Below are 22,124 nucleotides of genomic sequence, written 5' to 3' on the forward strand. Positions count from 1 at the left end.
CCAAAGCCCAAACAGACACATAAAAAAGTCAATGTTCGTTTGTTCAAAATATTAAATGTCCGAAAGTTCTTCACCGATTGATTTGACATTTTGACACAACATTGGATTCGATTAAGCGCGTGTTTATTTATACACACCGTGGGATTAGAATATGCGCATGTCCAATACGCGCATGTTTTTAATCGAAAGGCCGGACGGACCCTATCGATTTGGTTGCTGCACAAAAAATACAAGGGACGCATAGAGAGAATAGTCTACATATATTAGGATGGACAGTTGGTGTCAGGATGGCAGACCGGGAAGTGGGTGGAGGGAGAGGGGGGGAGTTGGTTCACTTTGCAACATTAAGAAAGGACACATAGAGACAATAGTCTACATATATTAGGATGGACAGTTGGTGTCAGGATAGCAGACCGGGAAGTGGGTGGAGGGAGGGGGGAGAAGTTGGTTCACTTTGCAACAATAGCGCGTGTTTATATATACACAACGTTGGATTCGAATAGGCGCGTGTCCAATACATGCGTGCTTTTAATCGAAAGGCCGAACAGACCCTATCGATTTTGTCGCTGTGCAACAACTACAAGGGACGCATAGAGACAATAGTCTACATATATTAGGATGGACAGTTGGTGTCAGGATGGCAGACCGGGAAGTGGGTGGAGGGAAGGGGGGAGGAGTTGGATCACTTTGTAACATTCAGAAAGGACGCATAGAGACAATAGTCTACATATATTAGGATGAACAGTTGGTGTCAGGATGGCAGACCGGGAAGTGGGTGGAGGGAGTGGGGAGGAGTTAGTTCACTTTGCATCATTAGCGCGTATTTATATATACACAACGTGACAATAGTCACAAAAACATATTGTGTGCCCACAAGCATTGTGAAATTAAACATATTAGAAACGTGCGCTTACTCTTTTTTTCTCTTCCATTTAACCAGACTGAGCCACAGCAAAGCATGGCAGGGTACAGCTAGTATATAATTAAAGGGTAGCTTAAGACCTGGCAAGTAGATTTAAATGCCAATTCGATGTGGCAGATAACTGCACACACAGGCACTGCAGTGGCAGGCCTGAAGCAGGTTTGAAAGGCTACATCTGTGGGTGGCACAATCAGTGCTGCAGCACAGTAGTAGCAGTTGAAGTTCAGGCCCTAGGTATATGGTATACCACTTTACAAGAGACTTCCAAGTACAAAAAATAAACCAATCAACTATACACCAATGTAATCATGTTTTCGAGGGGAAGTACATGCACTTTAGCACTGGTTAGCAGTAGTAAAGTACTCAGAGTCCTCAAACCAACAAAACGAATCAGTAAAAATGGGAAGCAAAAGGTAAAAGTCTGGGGGAAAGACTACCCTATGGATGACAGGTCTGACAACCTGTCTTAGATTCTTTAACCTCTTCTATGCTCATGACGAGCTCAGCTCGTCATGAACCACAGTGCAGCTGCACTCATGACGAGCTGAGTTTGTCACGGCCATTGGAACGTTGCAGGCGGGGATAATTATCCCGCTGTGCTGAACATTCAAAAAACGGGTGTGGTTGTGACGAGCTCCACTCGCCATGAGTGCAGCTGCACTGTGCCTCATGACGAGCTGAGCTCGTCACAAGCACAGCGGCACCGCGCCCGGCCCACCTCCCCCGCACAGCGGGGGGGAAACCCCCCGCAGCAAAGGGGTTAATCTAGAATTGTCTTTTGCATACTTTATGTGCCACTTTGAACTTTGTAGAGTTCACAGACATTTAAAATCTTTGCTGTTGACTGAGGCCTTTAAATGTGAACGGTGAAAAGTTTTGTTGCTGCATGTATTTTAGAATCTGCTATGTTTAGTGTCACATTGATTTAGAAAAGCCATTTCCTCAGAGTTGATTTTGCTATCAAATTTCAGTTCCACATTCCAAAATTCATACTGGTCCTGGCTTCACTGGAGTCCCACTTTTTCTTCACCGAAAAATCTTTCTTGTCTGTACAAATAGCAGAAATGTCATCATTGGAGTTGAAACAGTTTATACTAGTTAAATTGTCTTCTTATAAAATCTTCACTGCTGAAGAAATGCTAACGAGGAGACACCTGTGGAGGAATAGTCCCAGGTATGCCAAGAATGTGGTCATGAAATATGACTGGAAGTTAAGGTTGATGGTGGGATCTCTTATTCAAGGCCAACTTTACAAAGATTCAGAGTCCTTCCAGACAACCGTTGCTTCTATAAGGAGGTGCTCTGATAGATTGTTGATTCACATGGCAAGAAAGCCAAAAACATTCTGTGGTAAAGTTCCTGAAGAGGCACAGACCAGGCACTTTAATCATCAACAGATACATTTATTATTTGAGAAATGTAGGTGATATTTTAGAATCGTCATCACTTTTTCTGAGTCATAAATGTAGTCTCAAAGACCAAATAAATATGTTGATGCTTAACAGAAGCAAAGGCATTGTATTCAGAAGCACACATGATGCTGCACGTTGTTCAACCATGAAGCCTATGTGTCTGTCTTTCAATGGCATTTGTTTACTTTGCAGTGTGCAGCTTGTGTCCGCAGGGTTTGTGGTGATTGTGAGAAATCAGGGTCAGAGGTTTCTAGAGCAATTATACGTTTCTGTTGGCCCAACTGAAAAAAACAAGGTGTATCACTTCTCCTGTCCTGGGGCCCCATACTGTATACCTCCAAACTAGGAGCCAAGCACACATTTCAGCACTTAATTCTCAGGATAGTGAGAGAGAACAGACCGAGGTTTACTTGGGGAGGAGCTGTGACCTAGAGACACTGAACTCAGCAGCGCAACAAGTAGCAGGAAACAGAAATATCCCAATAAGTATCATATTTCTTCCTTTAATCAGACTTCCTGATAAACAAAAGGACCCAGCACGACCTTCATGCACGTCAGAACCTCTAAACAAAAACACAGCATCTGGAAGTGCTTCCAACCAGGAAACTTTCTCCCAGGGTTCTATATTCAATGACCTGGGGAACTCAAGGCTGCAGCTTTTGGAAACAATGGGCACACTAGTAGCAGGTTTTTTGCAGCTTGATGCAGCTTGGAGCACCCCTCAAGCACACGTTACTCCTTTGTGTGGTGCCCCAGTCCTTCTGTGAAACCAAAAAGCCAAATATGCAAAATGTTATGGCTGCGCACTCCGCCTCATGGGGTGCACATTGCAGCCCACAGTGATTCATTTGTTTAGGCTGAGAGTTGTTTATTTTAGTTTTTTGTTCGTTTATATTCTTCCTTCAAAGTGCCCACTGGCATTTATTTTAATAAGTGGTTGCCCCTGCCCCAACTGTAGGGAACCCATGCACTATCCCTCCTCAGTGCAGAGTTCGGGGGCTGCATGGCAACTTTCCTTTGTGCTGCTGTGTCCGTTGGCCAGCACTTACTATTTGAGGCTGGGTGGGGAAGCAGTGTTTCACTGCTCTCCTGCTCTGCACACACCTTAGTTTGTAGGCATAAGTGGGGAATAGGAAGGGCAAGCAAGACTTGCACCCACAATAGAGGCCCACAAGACAGAGGGCCTAGGATTCCCTAGGTAGGATGCTTGGTACAGGCAGACCCCACCACTTGTCGGGGGAATTAAAATTGTGCACCATTACATTTTGGTGGTGCTTTTCACCAGAGGCAACCAGCTTCCTCACAATATTCTCCATGGGTTATATCAGCTTCCCTCTTGGGTTTTTCCTCCATGCATTCGGCTTCAGGGCCCCTGCAGGAACAACAAGGAAGGCTGCCTCAGAACAGCAAGCTCACTGTAAGATATGTCTGGACCCAATGGGCTAATGATAATGAGGTTTTGTGATCCTGGCTCCTGGTGGTATGCTCCAGACACCAGGAGTGGTTATTTAGGTAGTTTAGGGAATGCACATATTTAAATGTTTGGTAGTTTTCTGGATTATGCTTTTACAGTCCCTAGGCACTGCTGTCCTTTCAGTAGAAGTTGGCTGAAAAAGCGATCAGACCTGATCATTTTCTTTGCTGCATTCAGTGTATTTGCCTGGGAACTTCCTCCAGCAGCACCACATGGCCCACAAGTCAGATTACACTCTCCAAGAATCTCACACCTATAGACATTCCAGGGACAACTGTGTGTTCAGCAGAAGACTGTGGGGCCCCCTCCAAGTATACCAACCACGGGACAAGACTACAGAAAGTCTAAAAGGTTTAATTCCTTTATTCAGGAACTCAAGCAAGTGCATGCACTCCAGTACCCCAGAGGCATTGGGGAAGCCAGAGTACAAGAAGTACAAGTCCAGAGCCAGTGAACTTGTTGCACTCTAGATAGAGGTTCATGAGCAAGTTGGTCTATCTCTCCACTTCTGTGGTTCCACTCTTCTCAAAGTTTCTTGTGAATACATTTATAATAGCTGGCGGAGAGTTCTCAAAAGTGGGCGTCGCTACCCAATTGAGAGATGCCAAATCACCCATCTGACCCTAACATACATTTCCTGGAAACAGCCCAGATGCCTGCACATCAGTGTGGGAACTTTCAAAATCGCAGAATCAACTAAGGGTCTGTAAGATATCTCCCCCAAGCCCAATTCCACCCAGCCAAAACGTTTTTTTTCTTCCCAAGGACTTAAAAGGAAACTCTTGGTGTGACTGGTGACAAAGCTCTGCCCAATCGTCCTTTGCCTTTGTGAGAAAAAAAACCCAGTCTTGACAGAGAGAGACAGCTTAATCCCGTCTGTAGGTTATTCTCCCACATCTTCCCTTTCACAGGTTCTAACTTCTTCCAAATGAGCCGGTTATTCAGAGAGAGGTTTTAAAATGCAACCTGGTGTGGTGGGTAATTACCATGACCCAGAAGGGTAGTACAAATCCTGAATCTGGCTCGCGAAATATTGAAAATTACAATATATAAAGAAAAGCATATATGTCAGAAGTAATATTATAAAAGTGCCCTGGTCACATGAAAATATAGAAAAAGGTATTCAATAGCTTTTCTAAGTTGAATCAATCCAAAATGATATCTCCCACTCACAACACTACCGATTTACACTTTAGCCAAAAAGAAAGTGGGCATTTCTTTTTGGATTGCCAATCCAAGGACTACATGGGCCACAACCAATTTATTCTGGGTCACATTCTCAACTGGGATACCTGTGTTCAGACAGACTTTCTCCCTCAGCCTGCACACATGTGCACATGTTTTTGCATGTGTGTTCAAACATAATGAGTGTAAAGCCCCTTAATAAAGCTGCCGAGCAGTGGACCTAATTTTAAAAGGTGGCTACCTGTGACTACAGCTCAGAACCATTTTAACAGACGTTTACAGTGAGTGAGACTCCATTAAGGAGGCTTTCTCACATCAGAGATCTAAAAACCTGCACTTCAAGCAAATTAAAAAAAAGGGTTTTTACATGTCAGAACCACCTCTTCTACAATGATCATGCAACAGCACTATAAATAATGTTTCTTCTGCTCCCCCTCACTGAGGTTGACTCCCCTTGATGCTGCCTAACACAGTGTAAACATGTGTACACACAATGTGAGTTATTCCTGTCTTATTTGTCAGGACATAACAGTATTGTCTTTTCGACGTCCTCATGGCAGTCTTTAACACTATTGCAAATCACAAATTAGTAAACATTAGCATAAAAATAACAAAAGGAATGTTTTTTCAAATAAGAAACAATTAATATGTTCACTACAGTGAGAGTTTAACTACTTGATTAGTTTGGAAGCATGAACTAAAAGTATAAAGCTTTCAATTATTCTCAACAGAACATGTCCTTCTAATTTTGTGGTAGGAAGTTAGAAAAGGAAAACATGCTAAAGCAGATCACAATTAATTTTATCAAGTGTTAAGTGGTGTTATGGTCTAATTAAATCTAATGAAAGCCATACAAATTATATATTTTTTTACTTTCACAATATTTCATTCTTTGTCGGACAGTTTAGTGAGAATAAATCCCTCGTAGGGAAATGTTTTGCTTTTTAGGAAGAGTAAATATAAAAAGACATATTGCCTTACCTAGTGGTCCAAATAGCTCTACTCTGTAGCTGAACTTTCCTGTTGGTATAGTTGGAGTATCCCATGTCAGTGAGAATGATCTTCCTGTAATGTTACCTTTCACTAGATTCTGTGGTGGATCCTCAGGAACTGAAAATGAGGAAAATGTGTTTAGAAGGTAAATTTTAATTTAGAGCTACAATCACCTGATAATGTAACAGAAAAGAGAAAAGCATAGTTGAAGCTGTACATTGTGCAAATGTAAAAAGAAAGGGCAAGAACCATAAATCCTTTTTGTCTCAAAAGAATTAGTAGGCTTTCATATTAGACCCCATTCTCTGGATATTTAATGAAGGCAAAATCATTGTCTATATGGTCTGGTACATTTGTAACTCAATTGTTTTCTTTTTAACAACTCATTTAGGGTCCGATGTGAATAGCATGCTTAAATTGTCAGATTTTCACACACTTCGCATGTAGTGACAACATTACTTTGTATGTGGTGTTTACAAGACATAATGCTAGTCTCTGGAAATGTACTACCCGTTAATCATATGCACTACCACATATATTAAATCTGAAAACATTCCTTTGCTGTTCTGCCTTTTTCGATTTTTTTGTATACATGAATTCCTTCGAAAACTTGATGGGTTTTATGACTAACACCTCTATAAACCCTTAGTGTCAAGTTTTTAGATCAAAGAACAGAATCGTTGTATGTGTAATAACTAACTGGGATTCATTCCACACAAGGACCATCATTTACTTACAACTCCCGAAAGGACGTTTGCTAAATAAATGCAGTCCCTCACTGGGACATTTGCATAGGAATATACACACAATCACATTTGATGTCAAGGTATGCCTTATTCTGACTTCAATCAAGATCCTCGACATTCTGCATAGTTACATGCACAAAGAAGGATAATTTTCTCAGTCATATTCTGGGAAGGATTACTTCATCTTCCATTCTTATAGCCTTTTTTAGTTCCCTTCATTTCTGTACTTAAAACAAAAGAGGATGATGCAATTCCAATGATACATGTGTCACTTTCTGACATTTTTTAGTTTAAAAACTGGCATAACTTGCCACCAAAAATCATAAAAATATGTTTCTTGTGCTAAACTAAGCTGGAGGGCAATTACTCGGCTGAAACCACTACGAATGTGCTTTGGAGAAAGAGGGAGATACAGCTCAAAGTGCAAACAGGGAAGACTCCTTCCCTCAGAATTCTGGTTTTCAATTTAAAAACATTGATGGCAGTGTTTAACCTTCAATAAACTGTGTTCTAAAGGCACAACACTAGTATATAGCACTAAAATAAGTAAAGGGTTAGTATTTCAGGGTATTATCCAAAAACAGTCCCCATATTAGAAAATCCGGCTAACTTAAGTTTGGTAATCGAAACATCTATTTGTTTTATATTTTGTAAGCAGTTTGAAATGGGAACTCCATTGTTGTGTATTAATTTCTAAGAGTAAAGGATCTCATTTCTCCCTGGGACTAGCCTCATTGTTTACATCCTGGTGGACGTGCAAGTTTGGCCTTATTTAATCGACATGGCAGTCCTCTCAAGACAAGAAAGTGACCACAGTGCACTCTACAGTGACGTAGCTCTCCCCCTCCGTATTATGGCAGTTAGCTCCATTGAACCTTCTGCCAGGAGACTGAGGTCTACTAATAATATGCGTAGGGTGAGATGGTGCATCGTGATCCACTCCCAAAATCTGGTGGGGGAAGTCTACAAAATTATAGTTGAACATTTGGAAGGCCTTCTGCCCCAGGCCGGGTCTTATGACTCTAGTGAGAATCAGGATAAGATCGGTGTAGAGCTTGTTAGAATTTTTGTACAGCTCTATAAGCTTTTCTTTGTGAAAAGCAACAAGTCTATCGGGAGGCAGTCCCCTTCAAGGTGGTTTAATCCTTCTTGCAGGCGGGCAAGGGCTGCTTTGATGCAAGCCACCAAGCAACATGACAGGAATGAGATTACAACCCAGGGGCTGCATACAAAAGGGTCATCCATCTGGCCAAAAGGGAGTGGGAGGCTGGGAAGTGCGAAGGGCTTTTAGATGCTGTGAGAAAAGGAGACCAGTGATCCTTTTGGAATCTGGTGTCGATGGGCTCTCCAGACGGTTTTCTCTCAGTGGAGACAAATGACCTTGCTGCGGAATGGGTCACACATTTCTCTTGCTTATGCTCTGCAAATGGAGAAGCCGGTTCCCCTCCAATAGCCCCCAGTTGCAATCTACCAATACACCTAAGACTGCTGTGTGTCAGTGAGGAGTTCCCCCGGATTATGCCCCAAGAATTTATATCTAATTTCGATTTTTATCTGTTTGATAATCTAATTTCAAATTAAATATGTGTTCTCCTTTGTTCTGCTTCAAATGTAAATAAAAATTAAGAGAAGCTTATCGTGCATGAAAGAACTACACTTCATAAATCTTCTCAGTCTAGTGTGGTTGATCTTTTTGGCGTGATGAATAATTTATTTTAGTGGTCGATAAGACTGCAATTGGCACAAGAATGTAGAACCATGACGCATGCACTTGCAGATTCTTCTGGAGTGGTAGGTTAACTTGTATCTTTTACTGGCAGCTCTTTTTGTTTTGACATCTGGCTCAATAGTGATTTTACGACCATTTCATGTTTTTGAATTATATGGTTGTGAATATTTAATTGGCTCTAACTTTTTCTTTCCTCCATTAGGTATTCTACAGGTGTGTTTGCGGTCTACTCATGGTGAAAGTATGTGTAACATGCCTGTGACGAGATGTTATTTCAAGAAGGGGTTGCTGGAAAATGAATGTCTGTTGAAATTGCGTAGTCAATATCAAAGATATATTTCCACTATTGGGCAAAAATAGACCAAAATCGGCTTCACTTCCAGCTGCCTTTTTAGATATGACTTGACAATGCGGCTTCCTGTTTGTTCCATTGCTACAGATCATTAAAAATATGCATAAAAGCTGCCAATGGCTCCCGCCAGATTTCTCATTATGCAATTGGCTGTGTATTGTGTCATTCGGACTTCCAGGAAGTGCTCCTCACTGATTTAAATCAGAAAAATAAACGGAATCATCACACTTTTGCCACATAAAATTATTTTCTTCAACATGCATTAAATACAGAAGGAACGCCAATACAGCTGGGTTCAGTGTGAGAAACAGTATTTCAGAATATCTGTGTTTACTCCAGTGACATATTAAAGCCAGACCTACTGGCTTGCCAATGCTTGTTATTCTAGCTGCATCAATTATATATTTGAAAATCCCTTCACTTTCATGCATTTGCTGATCTTCATGTAAGTAACCACAGGAGAAGGTGCTGCTCTATATATGCCAGAGCCCCAAAGTTTCTACTGTTGTAGTTTTTCCTCAATATTGTAACTTTTGTGAATACTGTACAGGGGTTGTCTATCGTATGCAGTCAGTACTTTTTGCTTTTGCTTTGATATTGATTTAATGATTTCATGGTGACCTTGCATATTGGAAGGGGAATATCCAGAACAATGCATGCGTTTTGTCGCATGCGTTACGTCACATGCGTTTACGTCGCAAGCGTTACAACGCAAGCAACGTTACTAAGCAGACCATTACGCCGCGTACCATTATATGCATGCGCATTTAAAACGCATACGGTTTTAAATCGCATGTGGTGTAATGGGCGGGAGGCAGGCTGCAATGATGAGCACCGGGAAAGAGGCGGAGGACCACAGGGACGACGCGAGGAGAGAGAGGTAAGGGGATTGTACATAGAGTGTAGTGTTTAGGGTTTAAGGCAGTGTCTGGGGATTGTGCTTAGAGTGTAGTGTTTAGGGTTTAAGGCAGTGTCTGGGGATTGTGCTTGGAGTGTAGTGTTTAAGGTTTAGGGCAGTGTCTGGTGGTCGTAGTGTAGAGCAGTGTGTTAGGCTTTAGGGTTTAGGCTTCAGGGTTTAGGGTAGTGTCAGGAAGTCTTGCTGTAAGGTAGTGTATTAGGGTTTAGGGCTTATGGTTTAGGGAAGTGTAGGGTACTGTTTTAGGGTCGGGGTCGTAGTGTAAGGTAGTAATTAAGGATTTAGGAGTTAGGGCTTAGGGTTTGGGGAAGTGGATTGTTTTGTGATGTATGATAGTGTTGTGAAGTGTGTGTTATGTAGGGTAGTGTATTAGTTTGGGGGTTATTTCAGGGAAACAATTGCGATGTTAAAGCATGTGGGGTGTTTGTGTGCTTTGTAAATGTCTTTTGCATGCATTTTTTAATGGGGAATCGAAGTAATGGTTTGCGTTGTGAAAGGTTGCATTGTGAATGTGCATGCGGTGTAAAGACGGCGATGTTAAGGTATGCGATGTAAACGTTTGCGATGTAGCATCATACATCCATATTGGAAGCATACTCTCTGCCTGCCTCTTCGCCCTTTTGTCATCTACTCTATCTATAAATTCTGCTTAACTTGTATGTTGCAGTGAGATCATCAATGTCGTCATCAATGATGTAATTTATGTAGTCTTCAGTGATGCAATTTGAGAGGTCATCTGCAGTGCATCTGTGTTGCTGTTAAATGATGAAGTAGCAATATGTTAACGATGGTGTCAAATGCTCGTCCAGATAGAGGAGACAAGCACTGCTAGACATTTCTGTGCAAAATACATGTTTTTCAGTCTCCCACGTATTCTGGAAATGTCTATACATTTTTGGCATGTACTACATATTTTCTATCTACACCTCAATGTACAGACCGACAGAAGGTGTGCAGAAGCAACTGAGGTAGTTTTGGCAATAATTAAGATGCTCATTTATTGCAATGCTAGTTCAGATGAGATATGTGATGAGCTAAGCAGTGGGCACCTGCTCAGAGAATTTTGGCAGGGAAATCACCATTCAGTGCTTAATTTGTTAAAAAAATCAGTGCCAGGGCCCTCGTCAGGAGACTACTGCAGTTTGCACCACCTGTTCCCCCTGCCAGCACTGCCTATTACAGTACTTACACTACAGCTAACTATCACACTGCTACAAGCCCGACAATTCAGACTGTTCAGGCCCCCAAAGCTTTAAGACTGGCTTGGGTGGCAGGTATTAGTTGTTTTTCATTTATATTGAATGAACAAACAACTGTTTTACGCTCATCTTTAAATTACACAAACAGCACCACCATGTGGCAGCTGTCATAAGTGCAGGTGCCAGGCAATTAAGTGTCAGTGCTGAGCACGGAAACCACTGGCTCAAGTTAGGCACTGCAACCATTCCTTTTTACTCAGTAATTCCTTATGGCCTTTCTTCTATTTACTATGCTGAATGCGACAAGCAGGTGCCTGATTTCGAGACAAGGCATGCGATGGATGACCAGCTAAAAGAGGTTGATAGGAGATGTTTGTGGGTAGAAGGAATATATTGCCATTTGGCCAAACAAAGAGAATGCCAGGAGACGTTTCAGTGAGGAGAGGCCTTAATACTAGTTGCTTTCTAAACGCTCAGTAATGTTGGAAACAAACACATACAGCAACCATTGTTTAATTAAGGTTCTTCTGTTATTTTTGACATCTCATTTTAAACATTAACATACATCCTAACTACTATTTCCACAAGTTTCTTTCGTTTGCACAGTAAATGTCACCATTTTACTGCAGAAATTGGATATCTTTGGATTGCAACATTTCATCCCCAAAATTTGGAATTCTAGTGATATTTGGTAAATATCTGTGCAGATAATCTGGAGCAAGAAAACACAAGGCAAGTGCCTGAATGAGATCACTTGTACGGCTCGTTATGCTGCCTCAGGTCAGGCGATAATCAGCATTTTCAGTGCTTCATAACCTTCCATAACCTTTCCCTGCAGATTTCTTGAAGAACATCTATTTTTTTAATAACACACAGTAATCAAAATGTTTATTAGCCAACATCTGTGCAACTCATGTTTGATAAATTAGATGAGGGGGCCTATTACAAGGTCAGGCAGGCTTGTGTCCGCCCGACAACGTCTCGAAACTGGGACTGACCGACCTCCTGATTCGGATGCGACCAAACACTGTTCGATCTCATTCCGACAGTTCCCCATGGGAACATGCATTAGGGCCCTAAACCAGCCGTAATGCATGCTCCCATAGGGAAATGGGAGGTGTTGTTAATCCCTGCACCCCATTTTACTATGTGCACATAGGGCGGTGAAGATGCCTGGGCTTCTTTGAGATGCTGACATGCAAATGTAATCCGCAGAGGTTTTTTTCAAAAGAATCTTGAGGATGCTGCTTGCATGTAAGTGTTGGTGAATAGGGTATGAGGTAGCAAGAGTAAGGCTGAGGTATCTTCGGCTTTCCTGGAGAGGATTTGTTTGTGAATTGGATCCTGGTTAGCTCATGCCAGATTTGTTTGCACCTTCTGCTTCCATCAAAGCAGTTATATATTAATGTTTCGCAAAGCTTCGAAGTGATGACACCTTGCATTTGATCTCTACACAATTTCTAAATTCATGGTGAGGAAGGCTAAGGCTAATCAGACCCAATTGTCAATCCCTAATTGTTGCATGCTATAAATCATAACAACACAACTCCTCCAATGGCAACATTGTTTTCACTATTTTCATCAAATCTTATCACGTCAGCCTTAACCACCACAAAGACCAAAATCTGCTCTCCATTCAACCCCATGTCAAAGACTTCAACTAAAACAAAGTACATACTGGATTCTGGTGTCCTGACAATTGCGCTGTCAATGTAGCCAGGTTCAATGGTCACTGCAGAAACTTCAAAGAGATAAGTTGTATATGGTCTAAGATGATCCACCACATATGTAATGGGTTCATCCCAGGCAGAGGTAATCCTGTTTGAGCTTGTTGTGCTTGATGAAGACGTAGAGGGTGACGTTGTCGTAGACTGCCCACGAGTAGATGTAGGGCTGGTTGTACTCCACAAGAAAGATTCCCCCTTTTCCTGGCAAAAAATAAAACAAAGACAAGATGTTACTGCATCCATGTTTAAGGTGTGGCTAAAGCATTTCTACACATTTTTTGTTGTCTATTAACCACATTTAGTGGACTGTGCATATGTTCACTCAATATACAGAATTAGACTCTGCAACACCAATCATGGTCAGCAAGGCAGAAATTCATCTGCAGGCGCTTGTTGTGTAGCATAAGGAGTTGGGCAAATTGGTTTGGGCTACATTTTCTTTAGGGGGTATATGTGTACTGTTAATTAGTATATATATTTTTAACAATCTAGGTAAGCGAATAATTTATGAATTGATGCCCAGAGAGAATGGTGGTTTAAGTAGCACCAGCCAAGCATTTCTAGCATGAGCTCAGTTCTCACATTCATGCAGTATGCCTAACCACCAGTCTCGGAGCGCTTCCAGATGGACACACGTGAGGGATTTAAATAATTTAAATATGAAGAAGAAAGGTGTTCAATTAGAATATACTTCTTAAAGGCATAATAAGTAAGTGATATATGTATGTATATGGTATTTCTATAGCGTGGCCATAGGCAAAAGGCAGAGGAGCAAAACCCACACCTTTGCCCGATGGCTGGAAGGATTCACGAGGCAGGAATGATGAGGCAGTTCTTGATGTCTTTCTAAATAGAACAAAAATAGCGCAAACCCCATTTTATATCAGCTACTAACAACCACTGATCAGAAACGTCAAAGAGCTGTAAAGGGAGAAGACTGTTTTTCTAAAAAGCCAACTGTGAAAGTAAACTATGCAAATACTCACAGAAAATACTCATAACCTAAAGGCAAAGCAAATTGTCTGCTCGCATGTCTAACGTGCATTGTAAAAACTAACAGGAAAGACTCTTTATACCAATCAAATTGGTAAATTCCAGACGTTGTGTGATAATTACATTGATGGTCAATAATACTTATTTGGTAACAAGCACTTGCGCAATCAATCAGCAGGGCTTTTTTATTATTGAAAGAAAACACACAACATGGTGGTGATGAGACTGTTGTGATGGTGATGAGGCTATTGTGGTAATGCAGAGGATGTTGTGGTGGTGATGAGGATGTTTTAGTGGTGAGAATAGTGGCATCACGTTGTGGTGAGAGTGGGGTTGGTAGCAATAGTGGTGGTGGAGAGATTGGTGATTGTTGCGACTGTAACTGTGGTGCTGATGGTAGCAATAATGGCAGTGATGGTGACAGCAGTATTGATGGTGTTAGTGATGTGGCAGCAGTGACAGATGTCATGATTGTGGATCTAGAGATAGTACTGATGAAGCTGATAGTGGCAGTAGTGGTAAGGGTTGTGGTGACGTTGGTGATATAAGTTGGTAATGGAGGTTGTAACCGTGGTGAAAGTAATGGCCACTGAGGAAGTGTTGATAGTAATGGCGGGAAACAGTGGCTTTAGTAACTGTAATAGTGCTAATGATGGGGGTGGTAATTGTGGTGCTAATGGCATTAATGGTGTGGTAATAGTAATGATGGTAGTGGCAATGGTGGTGGTGTTAGTGATGGTAACATGATAATAATACTCCGTTAAGACATTTTTGCAGGAAACATAATTGTGTGCTCAATATGGCATGATGCTCTCTGGCAGATTGTGTGTGGGTATTTTTATTTTTAGGCAATGACTTTGAGGTGACGTTTCCTAATATACCGCACTGAAAGGAGACAAACCTAAGATATTTTTAGAAATTATATGGACTCTGCAAATAGGGATGCAAATAGGGTTATGCCACAGCTGATGATGATATAGTCTAGGGCATAATTAGTGAATGTACAGTCTATATTTTTCAGTCTAAAAATAATATATGTGTTTCTTGAAGGACATACAAACTAACATTCACACCAACATTCACACCAAAACACAGAGTAATGTTTTTTATCAGGATCAATAAGTAACTTGCCCTCCACAGGACCACTAAGAATGAGTTTCTATGTGTGCTGCGGAATGCAGCACACATAGAAAGAAGAAAACATTAGGAGATAATAAAAGTGTTTCTTCTCTTTGAGCCACTCCCACGTCTCCCTTGGGGAGGCTTAGGATTCTGACGCATTCCCAGCTTTACAAAATGTTGTAAATATGGGAATGTATTAGGTTTCTTGGATGTTGCGTGGGAACACCCACAGCAACACCCATGGAATGTTCCTTTCACGCAAAGTAATGTGTGAAAGGGCCCATATTTACAAGGCCATGAAGTCACGCAGGATGACTTTACATGTCCTTATTAATATGAGCAAGCCCATTGTCTCGCCTGTGCATTAAAAAAAAGTGACATACCGGCAGCGCAGTGGGTTTATAAATGAGGCCCATAATAAGCTCCAAAGAGGACGGTAGCCCATATTTTATGGCATGGCTATTGCGATTTACAGTGCCCTCCAAGTAATGTTGCACGTAATGGAATGTGTGGCAAAAACCAATGCACATGAAGTCAAACAAGTTATTTGATGGTAAATATTTCCACAGTTACTAATGAAACTTACATTACATTCTGGTACCCGCAATCCCAAAATATCTTCGGTCTTTAGAGTGGCATCTTTAGCCACTAATCCACTCCTTGCATGCTTAACACTGATCTTAAAACTGGTTATCTTGCCATTGGGCTGGCGAGGAAGAAACCAAGTCATGTTGACTGCTGATGCACTGATTGCCTCCACTGTCAGGTTCACTACTTTTCCTGGAGCTTTAAAGGGGAAGAGTGAATGGAATCAGTAATAAATGAGTCAAAGCATTTTAATCAGACGAAACAGATGCCTTATCTTTGCCTTTTTTCATTTCTTTAAAATAATTGTATTCATAGAACGATTTACAGGTAATGCAAAAACAAGTATTATTATTTTATGTAGAAGAAACACTTCAACAACAATTTAATTCAAAAATATGGTTTGCCGTTTGAAACAAAAATGAAGAACAGTGCAAATTAATTAGAAATCAATAAAAACAATCTATCAGGGATTTCTTGACAGATTTTATGCCAGTAAAGATTCTATCTTCACTCATAAGTAAAATGATGAAAAAAGATCATGTCAAGCAGGGCCAAAATTGGAGGAACTGGAAAATCATTCTTGACGCACAAATTTACGCATTGTTGGGGTCCCGGATGGACTCGAGGGATATCAAACGCACTAGTGGCCGAGCACTTTCATCAAAACATATGGTCTCTCCAAATACTCTGGAAACCTTACACTCACAAAAGCCCAAGGAGTACCAGCACATCAGCCCCCAAATCAGAAGTAGCCTCACACAATACTGGGTGAAGGAGCAAATATTATGTAATGCTATCAAGCAGAGACAGTTCAGTACACCAGAAGTCCCTCTCTGTCGTACATTTTCTGACATGTCAGCCTCAGCAACTAAACGTAGGAAAGAATTTGTAAAGCTGATTCACCTTTTTAAAGTACATGGTCTCAAGCAATGATCACGCAGCAGTCAAAACTGAAGGTGCTAGTAAAAGGGTGGTTTCATGTGTTCTGTGACATATTTGACGGTCAGGAACCATTACAGCAAATATCGAATAAGCCTTAGCTAAATATTGTGCAATCAGAAATTGGACTCCTTGCTATTGTGACAATCTAGGGCCAGGGATTGCGTTCATAAAATGTTGTCCTGTTTTTTCTAGGCACTGAACACTGGCTTTAAGGGCTTGGGCCTTATCTAGTATGTCTTTAAGACCCAGGAGTCATTATTGAAATGTTGAATAAGTCTTAGCTAAACAGTGTATGACCAGAGTTTGGATGTTTTGTCGTTTTTGGGGCAAGCATTTGTGCACTTCAAATGTTTTTCCTGTTTTTTCTATGCACTCACTCACTGTTTTCTTTTAGGGTTGGGTCCTTGCTTTTCCTGGCTTCAACATCCTGTCAGGGTGGGTGGGGGTAGGGCATTCGACCAAGGCACAAGTTCAGGGTGCCAGTTCTTTGGGGGAGAGGGAGCATGTCAGGTGTGAGTGTGATGGCACACCACTCACCACAGCTTTGGGGAGGGGGTGAAGTAGTCAGCAATGTAGAAGTAGGAAGATGGTGGAGGACGGGGATGAAAAGTTTGATAAAAAGGGATCCAAATATTCAAAATATTCAATTAATTCGTTTATACACCAAGTATGGCAGAGTAAAATAGTAATCTTGTTTGAAGGGAGGGTCAACCATTGAGTTGATTTCTCCATTAGTTTAGGGCAAGATAGAGATGGAGCTAAAGGTGGGGCTCAAGTCTGTATCTGTTTGAAAGGTATTTATATGGTTGGTGTAACCCTGATCGGTAGGTCTGGGAGGGGATCAGTAAAGCAACATTTTTTCCTAAATGCTATTCAAAAATATTATATCAACTCAAATAACACCCTGAAGGTAGACTTCTTCAATGTAAATGGCCTTAATAATTGGGACTATGGGTGAAAGAAAGTTGGATTTTAGCTGAAAACCTAGCAGCGATTTTGGTTCAGGAGACCCATATCCCGGTTGGAAAGCTGGCAGGAGTTTTGATGTTTAAAAATTGGCCAGCATATAGAGGGTTTTCTTCCTCCCAAGCAGCCCACCGGGGCATTGCTACCTTTTTGGCGAAAGGGCTGGGTGTTGAAGTTGTAAACAGTGCCAAAGATTAAGGGGGTCGCTGGTGCTGGGTGAGCTGCTTGGTGTGGTCAAGGCTTCTAACATTTGTACGCTTTTACAGTCGAAGATAATAGTACACCAAACAAGGATTTGTTTCAGTCATTATTACAAACCCCTGATGAAATGATAATTGGGGGGATAATAATGTGCTGCAGAACCCAAAGGTGGACTCCTCTGTGAAGTCAAAAAGACAGGCAAAAACGAAATCTCTGAAAGTCATTAGGAACTTTCAGGAGATACTTGGATTAGCTAACCCTTGGAGGGCGGCCTGTCCTACAAAAATGATATACACTTGCTTTTCAGGGAGATTTCATGGCTCTTCACGCATAGATTTCTTTTTAATATACAAAGCTTTGAATTTTAAAACACAAAGCTCCATTCCTAATGGGTTTTCAGATCACACAATGAATATTCTTGAGATAGTGGTCGGTAAATACCCAATGCGTCCTAGAGCTGGGTTTTTAAAAAGCAATATCTGCAGGTGGAAGGGTGGGTGCAAATTTGCAAAGAGGAGATAAGGGAATTTTTACGATTAATGATAAAACTGCTTCACCAGGTATTGTATGGGATGCCCTGAAGGCATTTATTAGAGGGAGAGTGATAAGCAAGGATGCAGAAAACAGCTTAAAAGCTAAAAAACAAAAGCACATTTTAGAACATAAGGTACAGCAGGTATGATAGATTTTGGAAGAATTCACCCAGGGCTAGTAAAAAAGCATTCAACACTGCCATGAGTGAAGCATATTATGTAAAATGCGCCGCTCTAAGTCTGGCCCATTTCCAAAAAGTATATGAGGAAAGCAACTTTACTGGAAAATTCTTAGCTTGGCAGGCACGTGAACAAGCGGCCAATAACAGGATAGATGCATTGAAATGTCCAGTCTCAGGAATCAAGGAGTAAGGAATCAGAGAAGGTGGGAGAAATTATGTTACAACATTATAAACAGATATATACACAAACTCAATCAGTTGACATAAACTCTCTGGGCAGGTTTTTAGAGAACTGCAACATTCCAACATTAACTAGAGAAGAAGGAATTGATATGTCTTGATCCTTCTCTAAAGAGGAACTGATGGAAGTTAATAGGAATCTCCCAAATTGCAAACCTGTGAGCCAGATGTATTCCCAGGGGAATTTTTCATTTTTTTCTCAGATGTTTTAGCTGATTACCTTTTATTACTCACTAATACAATGCTACAAGGGGGGTCCTATACCACCTTCCTTTTTTGAAAGGAAATGTAGTAAGCTTTTTAAAGAAAGGTAAGGATGCTGAGGCTCCAAACTCATGCCACCCTATTATTTTACTAAATACTGATTATAAAATTATCACAAAGTTACTTGCCAAAAGATCTAACTCAATAACCTTTGGATGAATTTGCATAGATCAGAATGGCTTTATAGCCAAGGGCAATTAGGGACAAATACACACTATTTACCAAAGCCTTGGACTATTTTGCAGTTAATGAAATAAGAGCTTTTGGTCTTGTGGTCTGGAAAACCTTATTTAATAATCAGACCAGATTTGGCATCACATCCTAAATCTTGAAGCTTATATATAAGATGTACTGTAAAGCAGGAGCCAGTATTATCATTAACACCAAAGAAGCGGAGCAAATAAAGGTCTTGCGTGGAACTCCGGGGCATATTAGCAAGGGCTATTTTATCGCCCTATCAGCAAGCTGTCACTAACAGCAGTTAGCGACAGCTTTTAGGCGATAGCGACCGGTTTGGCGCCCGCTTTGCATGTCAGCGATATTTATCGCTAATGACATGCAAAGTGGGCGTACCCAAACTGTTAGCAACTGAAAGCAGTTGCTATTTAGCAACACAGGCTTAGCAATAAAAAAAGTCGCAATAAAAAAAGTCACACTAAGCGCGATTATCGTTACTATCTAAGGCCTGCTAATAGGATGACTTACCTGTGTATTCAATGGGAGGTGGATTGTCAGGTAAGCCTCCATTGGCGTTAATGCATGAATATGGCTGGATTTCCACGCATTTCGACGATATCCATGGATATTTTAGCACAATAGAGAAAAACGTTGCTAATAGCATGTTTTCTCTGCTAACATACCTAGCGATAGGCAGCGATAAAAAAACGCGCTAACCACATTTTGCGATAAATATTGCAATTCCTTGATAACATGCCCCTCAATTTTATTTGCCTTCTTTATTGAGCCATTAGCTAGAGCAATCCGAGGAAATAACAGTTTTCGCCTCCCTCTCCTACAGATAGATACAATTATATGCCAATGATATTACGTTAATTTTGGATAGTAGGAAAGAGACCCAAGAAAAGGCTTTAGAAATTTTTGTCCAATATTAGAAGCTGGGAGGATATACAATTAACAAGAAGAAGACAGAAATAATATTGTGTGGATTTAATCATGATGTTTTACATTCGGACATAGTTTTATGTGTTAATTCACATCCAGGGCGATACCTCGGCATTAGGTTCACGTCAAAGATCGTAGATTTGTATGCCCTTGATTTTGCTCCTCTCACAAGTACAAGGTCTCCCGCTGACCATTCTAGGGAGAATCTCCCTAATTAAAACATTGGTCCTTCCATTATTCAACTTTCAGTTTTCAGCTATTCCATGTGTTTTAACTGACCCTTTTTGAAAATCTGTAGAGTCCATGCTCTCATCTTTAATTTGGAAAAAAAAACAGCCGGGGTAGCACCAAACACTTTATAGGTGCTGTAGGAGGATGGATGGTTGGCGCTTCCCTATCTTAAGGAACACTATTTTGCAAAATACATGTTAAGGTTTAATTCAAAGCGTCAAATGGGACTTTTTTAAGAAAAACTTTATGCAGCTGATTTTTAAAAATACCATATTTTGGATGTACTAAAGTCTGTTAAGTCACCTAAAAGAGTTTGCTATAACAGCTTGAAGCAGTTTTTCCGGAAGTAGATGGATCTCTATAGGAGATATACTTTCCCCATATTAAAGCGGTGAAACCCCTGGACGTATTAGACATCGAACCCGGGTTGACGTTTGCACCCAAAAGTAGGAAAAAGCAGGATATAGGAAAATCTCAGATTTCCTTTTGCGGATAGATGACTGAGTACAGTGAAAGTTCAACAGGATATACAAGATGACTTTCTGCTTATGGGTTCTTTTAGGACCTTCAATTAAATTTTCTGTAACTTAGACCTAGGTCAGATTTTCAGCAGCAGTATAGGTGGTTTTTGCACTAATTGAAGATGGGGTATTGGAAAAGCCAGAGGAGTGGAAAAGAATGTTCACTTCTATCAAAGGCCCCCACGTCACACAAAATGCCACAAAAAATGGGGCAGATTTGAAGGCCTGGATTTGACAAACAAGATGTGGGAGGAAGTTAATAAATGGAATTTTTGTGTGTTGAAAGGGGCCAATTGCGCTAAATGTTTTTTTTTTACCAAATGGCTCCAATATAGAACCCCATCCTTTGTAACTCCTTAACCGCGCGGCAAATTCTCCCGTAGTGCGGTAGAATTAAAGAGTGGGCGGGGCTGCGTCGGCCAACGGACGTGCGCAGCACCTGTGAGGTAGTGCTTGCATCGGCCAAGCACAGAACAGGTTAATACAAATGAACTCCAGCCTCCCCGGCCACTGTTTACGATGAGCAGACCGATCGGCCACTAACTGGGTGCATGTAATCAGTCACTGTTCATCCAGTCAGGGATTCTGGGATGGAATTTTCCAGTATCTTGCGAGAGAATGGCAGGTCAATTTGACTTCGACCATTTGGCTGAAAGTTCTGGCGCATGATCCTTCACTGGGATTATCTGCTACATGTGTAAAGCTATTATATATGGCAACAGTGTTAGCTCGGTCCCTCTTGCTTCAGAAAATCGTGAACTCAGCTGATCTCTACAGTGGGGGCTGGCTACAGAAAATGGGGGAAGTTAGAATTAGCGAACAACTATACACAATGCGAATTGGGAGAGTGAAGAAATTCCAAAAACTCTGGGGACAATATTTTTTTAATTGTTTGTCTGAAAATTCAGGGTTATATTGAATGTTTTGATTAAACCACTTTGGTACATTTGACATATTAGCTCTTAAGCTCGTAAGCACTTTATGAACTTTTCTCTAAGTAATTTTAGGACAACTGTATTTTTTTATTTATTGTCTTTTTGCCCTGTTGACAGCTATTGGGATCTTGTATACTCTAAGCAGCTACTAGGCTATATATTATGAAATATGTGTTTATGTTCATATGCTTAGTGAATGATGAAAATTATCTGGAATGTATATATATGAAATGGAAGTTTGGATCTTAAAAAAATAATAAATAAATGAAAAGAATCCAAGACATTAGTGAACAGCTTTTATGGACTTTGAAGGTTCTGGAGCTATGAGGATGCACCATTGTCAGATGGATGCGGCTGGTTCACGTAATGTTTTTGAAACATAAAGGTAAACATTTACACAAAAGAACATTTGTTGTCCAAATCAGTATACCAATAAACTTTTTTATCAGATATCTTCTGGACTGGTTCTATCACTGGAAACAAGTCCAAAAATTCTTCACAGGATTCCAGTTTACTGTGATCCCACAAAGTGTGTCAGAGATTTGCTATGGCAAATTACCTTCCCAGTTTTTAGCGCATTAGAATGAGATTCCTCAACAGGCCCTAACCGACACACACTGGTGCAGGTG

The 22,124-nt window shown here is 40.9% G+C and overlaps 1 protein-coding gene across 1 annotated transcript in view; it reads right to left on the bottom strand.

Annotated features, from left to right (window-relative positions):
- The window catches only part of PTPRQ (protein tyrosine phosphatase receptor type Q), a 1,500,794-nt gene that overhangs the window by 1,030,759 nt on the left and 447,911 nt on the right, over positions 1-22,124 (bottom strand). Inside the window, exons 16-18 of the mRNA XM_078647981.1 lie at positions 15,357-15,556; positions 12,607-12,856; positions 5,975-6,103 (exon numbers count right to left, since the gene is read on the bottom strand). Of these exons, the coding sequence (XP_078504107.1) occupies positions 5,975-6,103; positions 12,607-12,856; positions 15,357-15,556 (579 nt within the window). The remainder of the gene's footprint in view (positions 1-5,974; positions 6,104-12,606; positions 12,857-15,356; positions 15,557-22,124) is intronic.

This window comes from Lissotriton helveticus, chromosome 1_1 (genome assembly GCF_964261635.1).
Source record: "Lissotriton helveticus chromosome 1_1, aLisHel1.1, whole genome shotgun sequence".
Taxonomy (NCBI): Eukaryota; Metazoa; Chordata; class Amphibia; order Caudata; family Salamandridae; genus Lissotriton; species Lissotriton helveticus.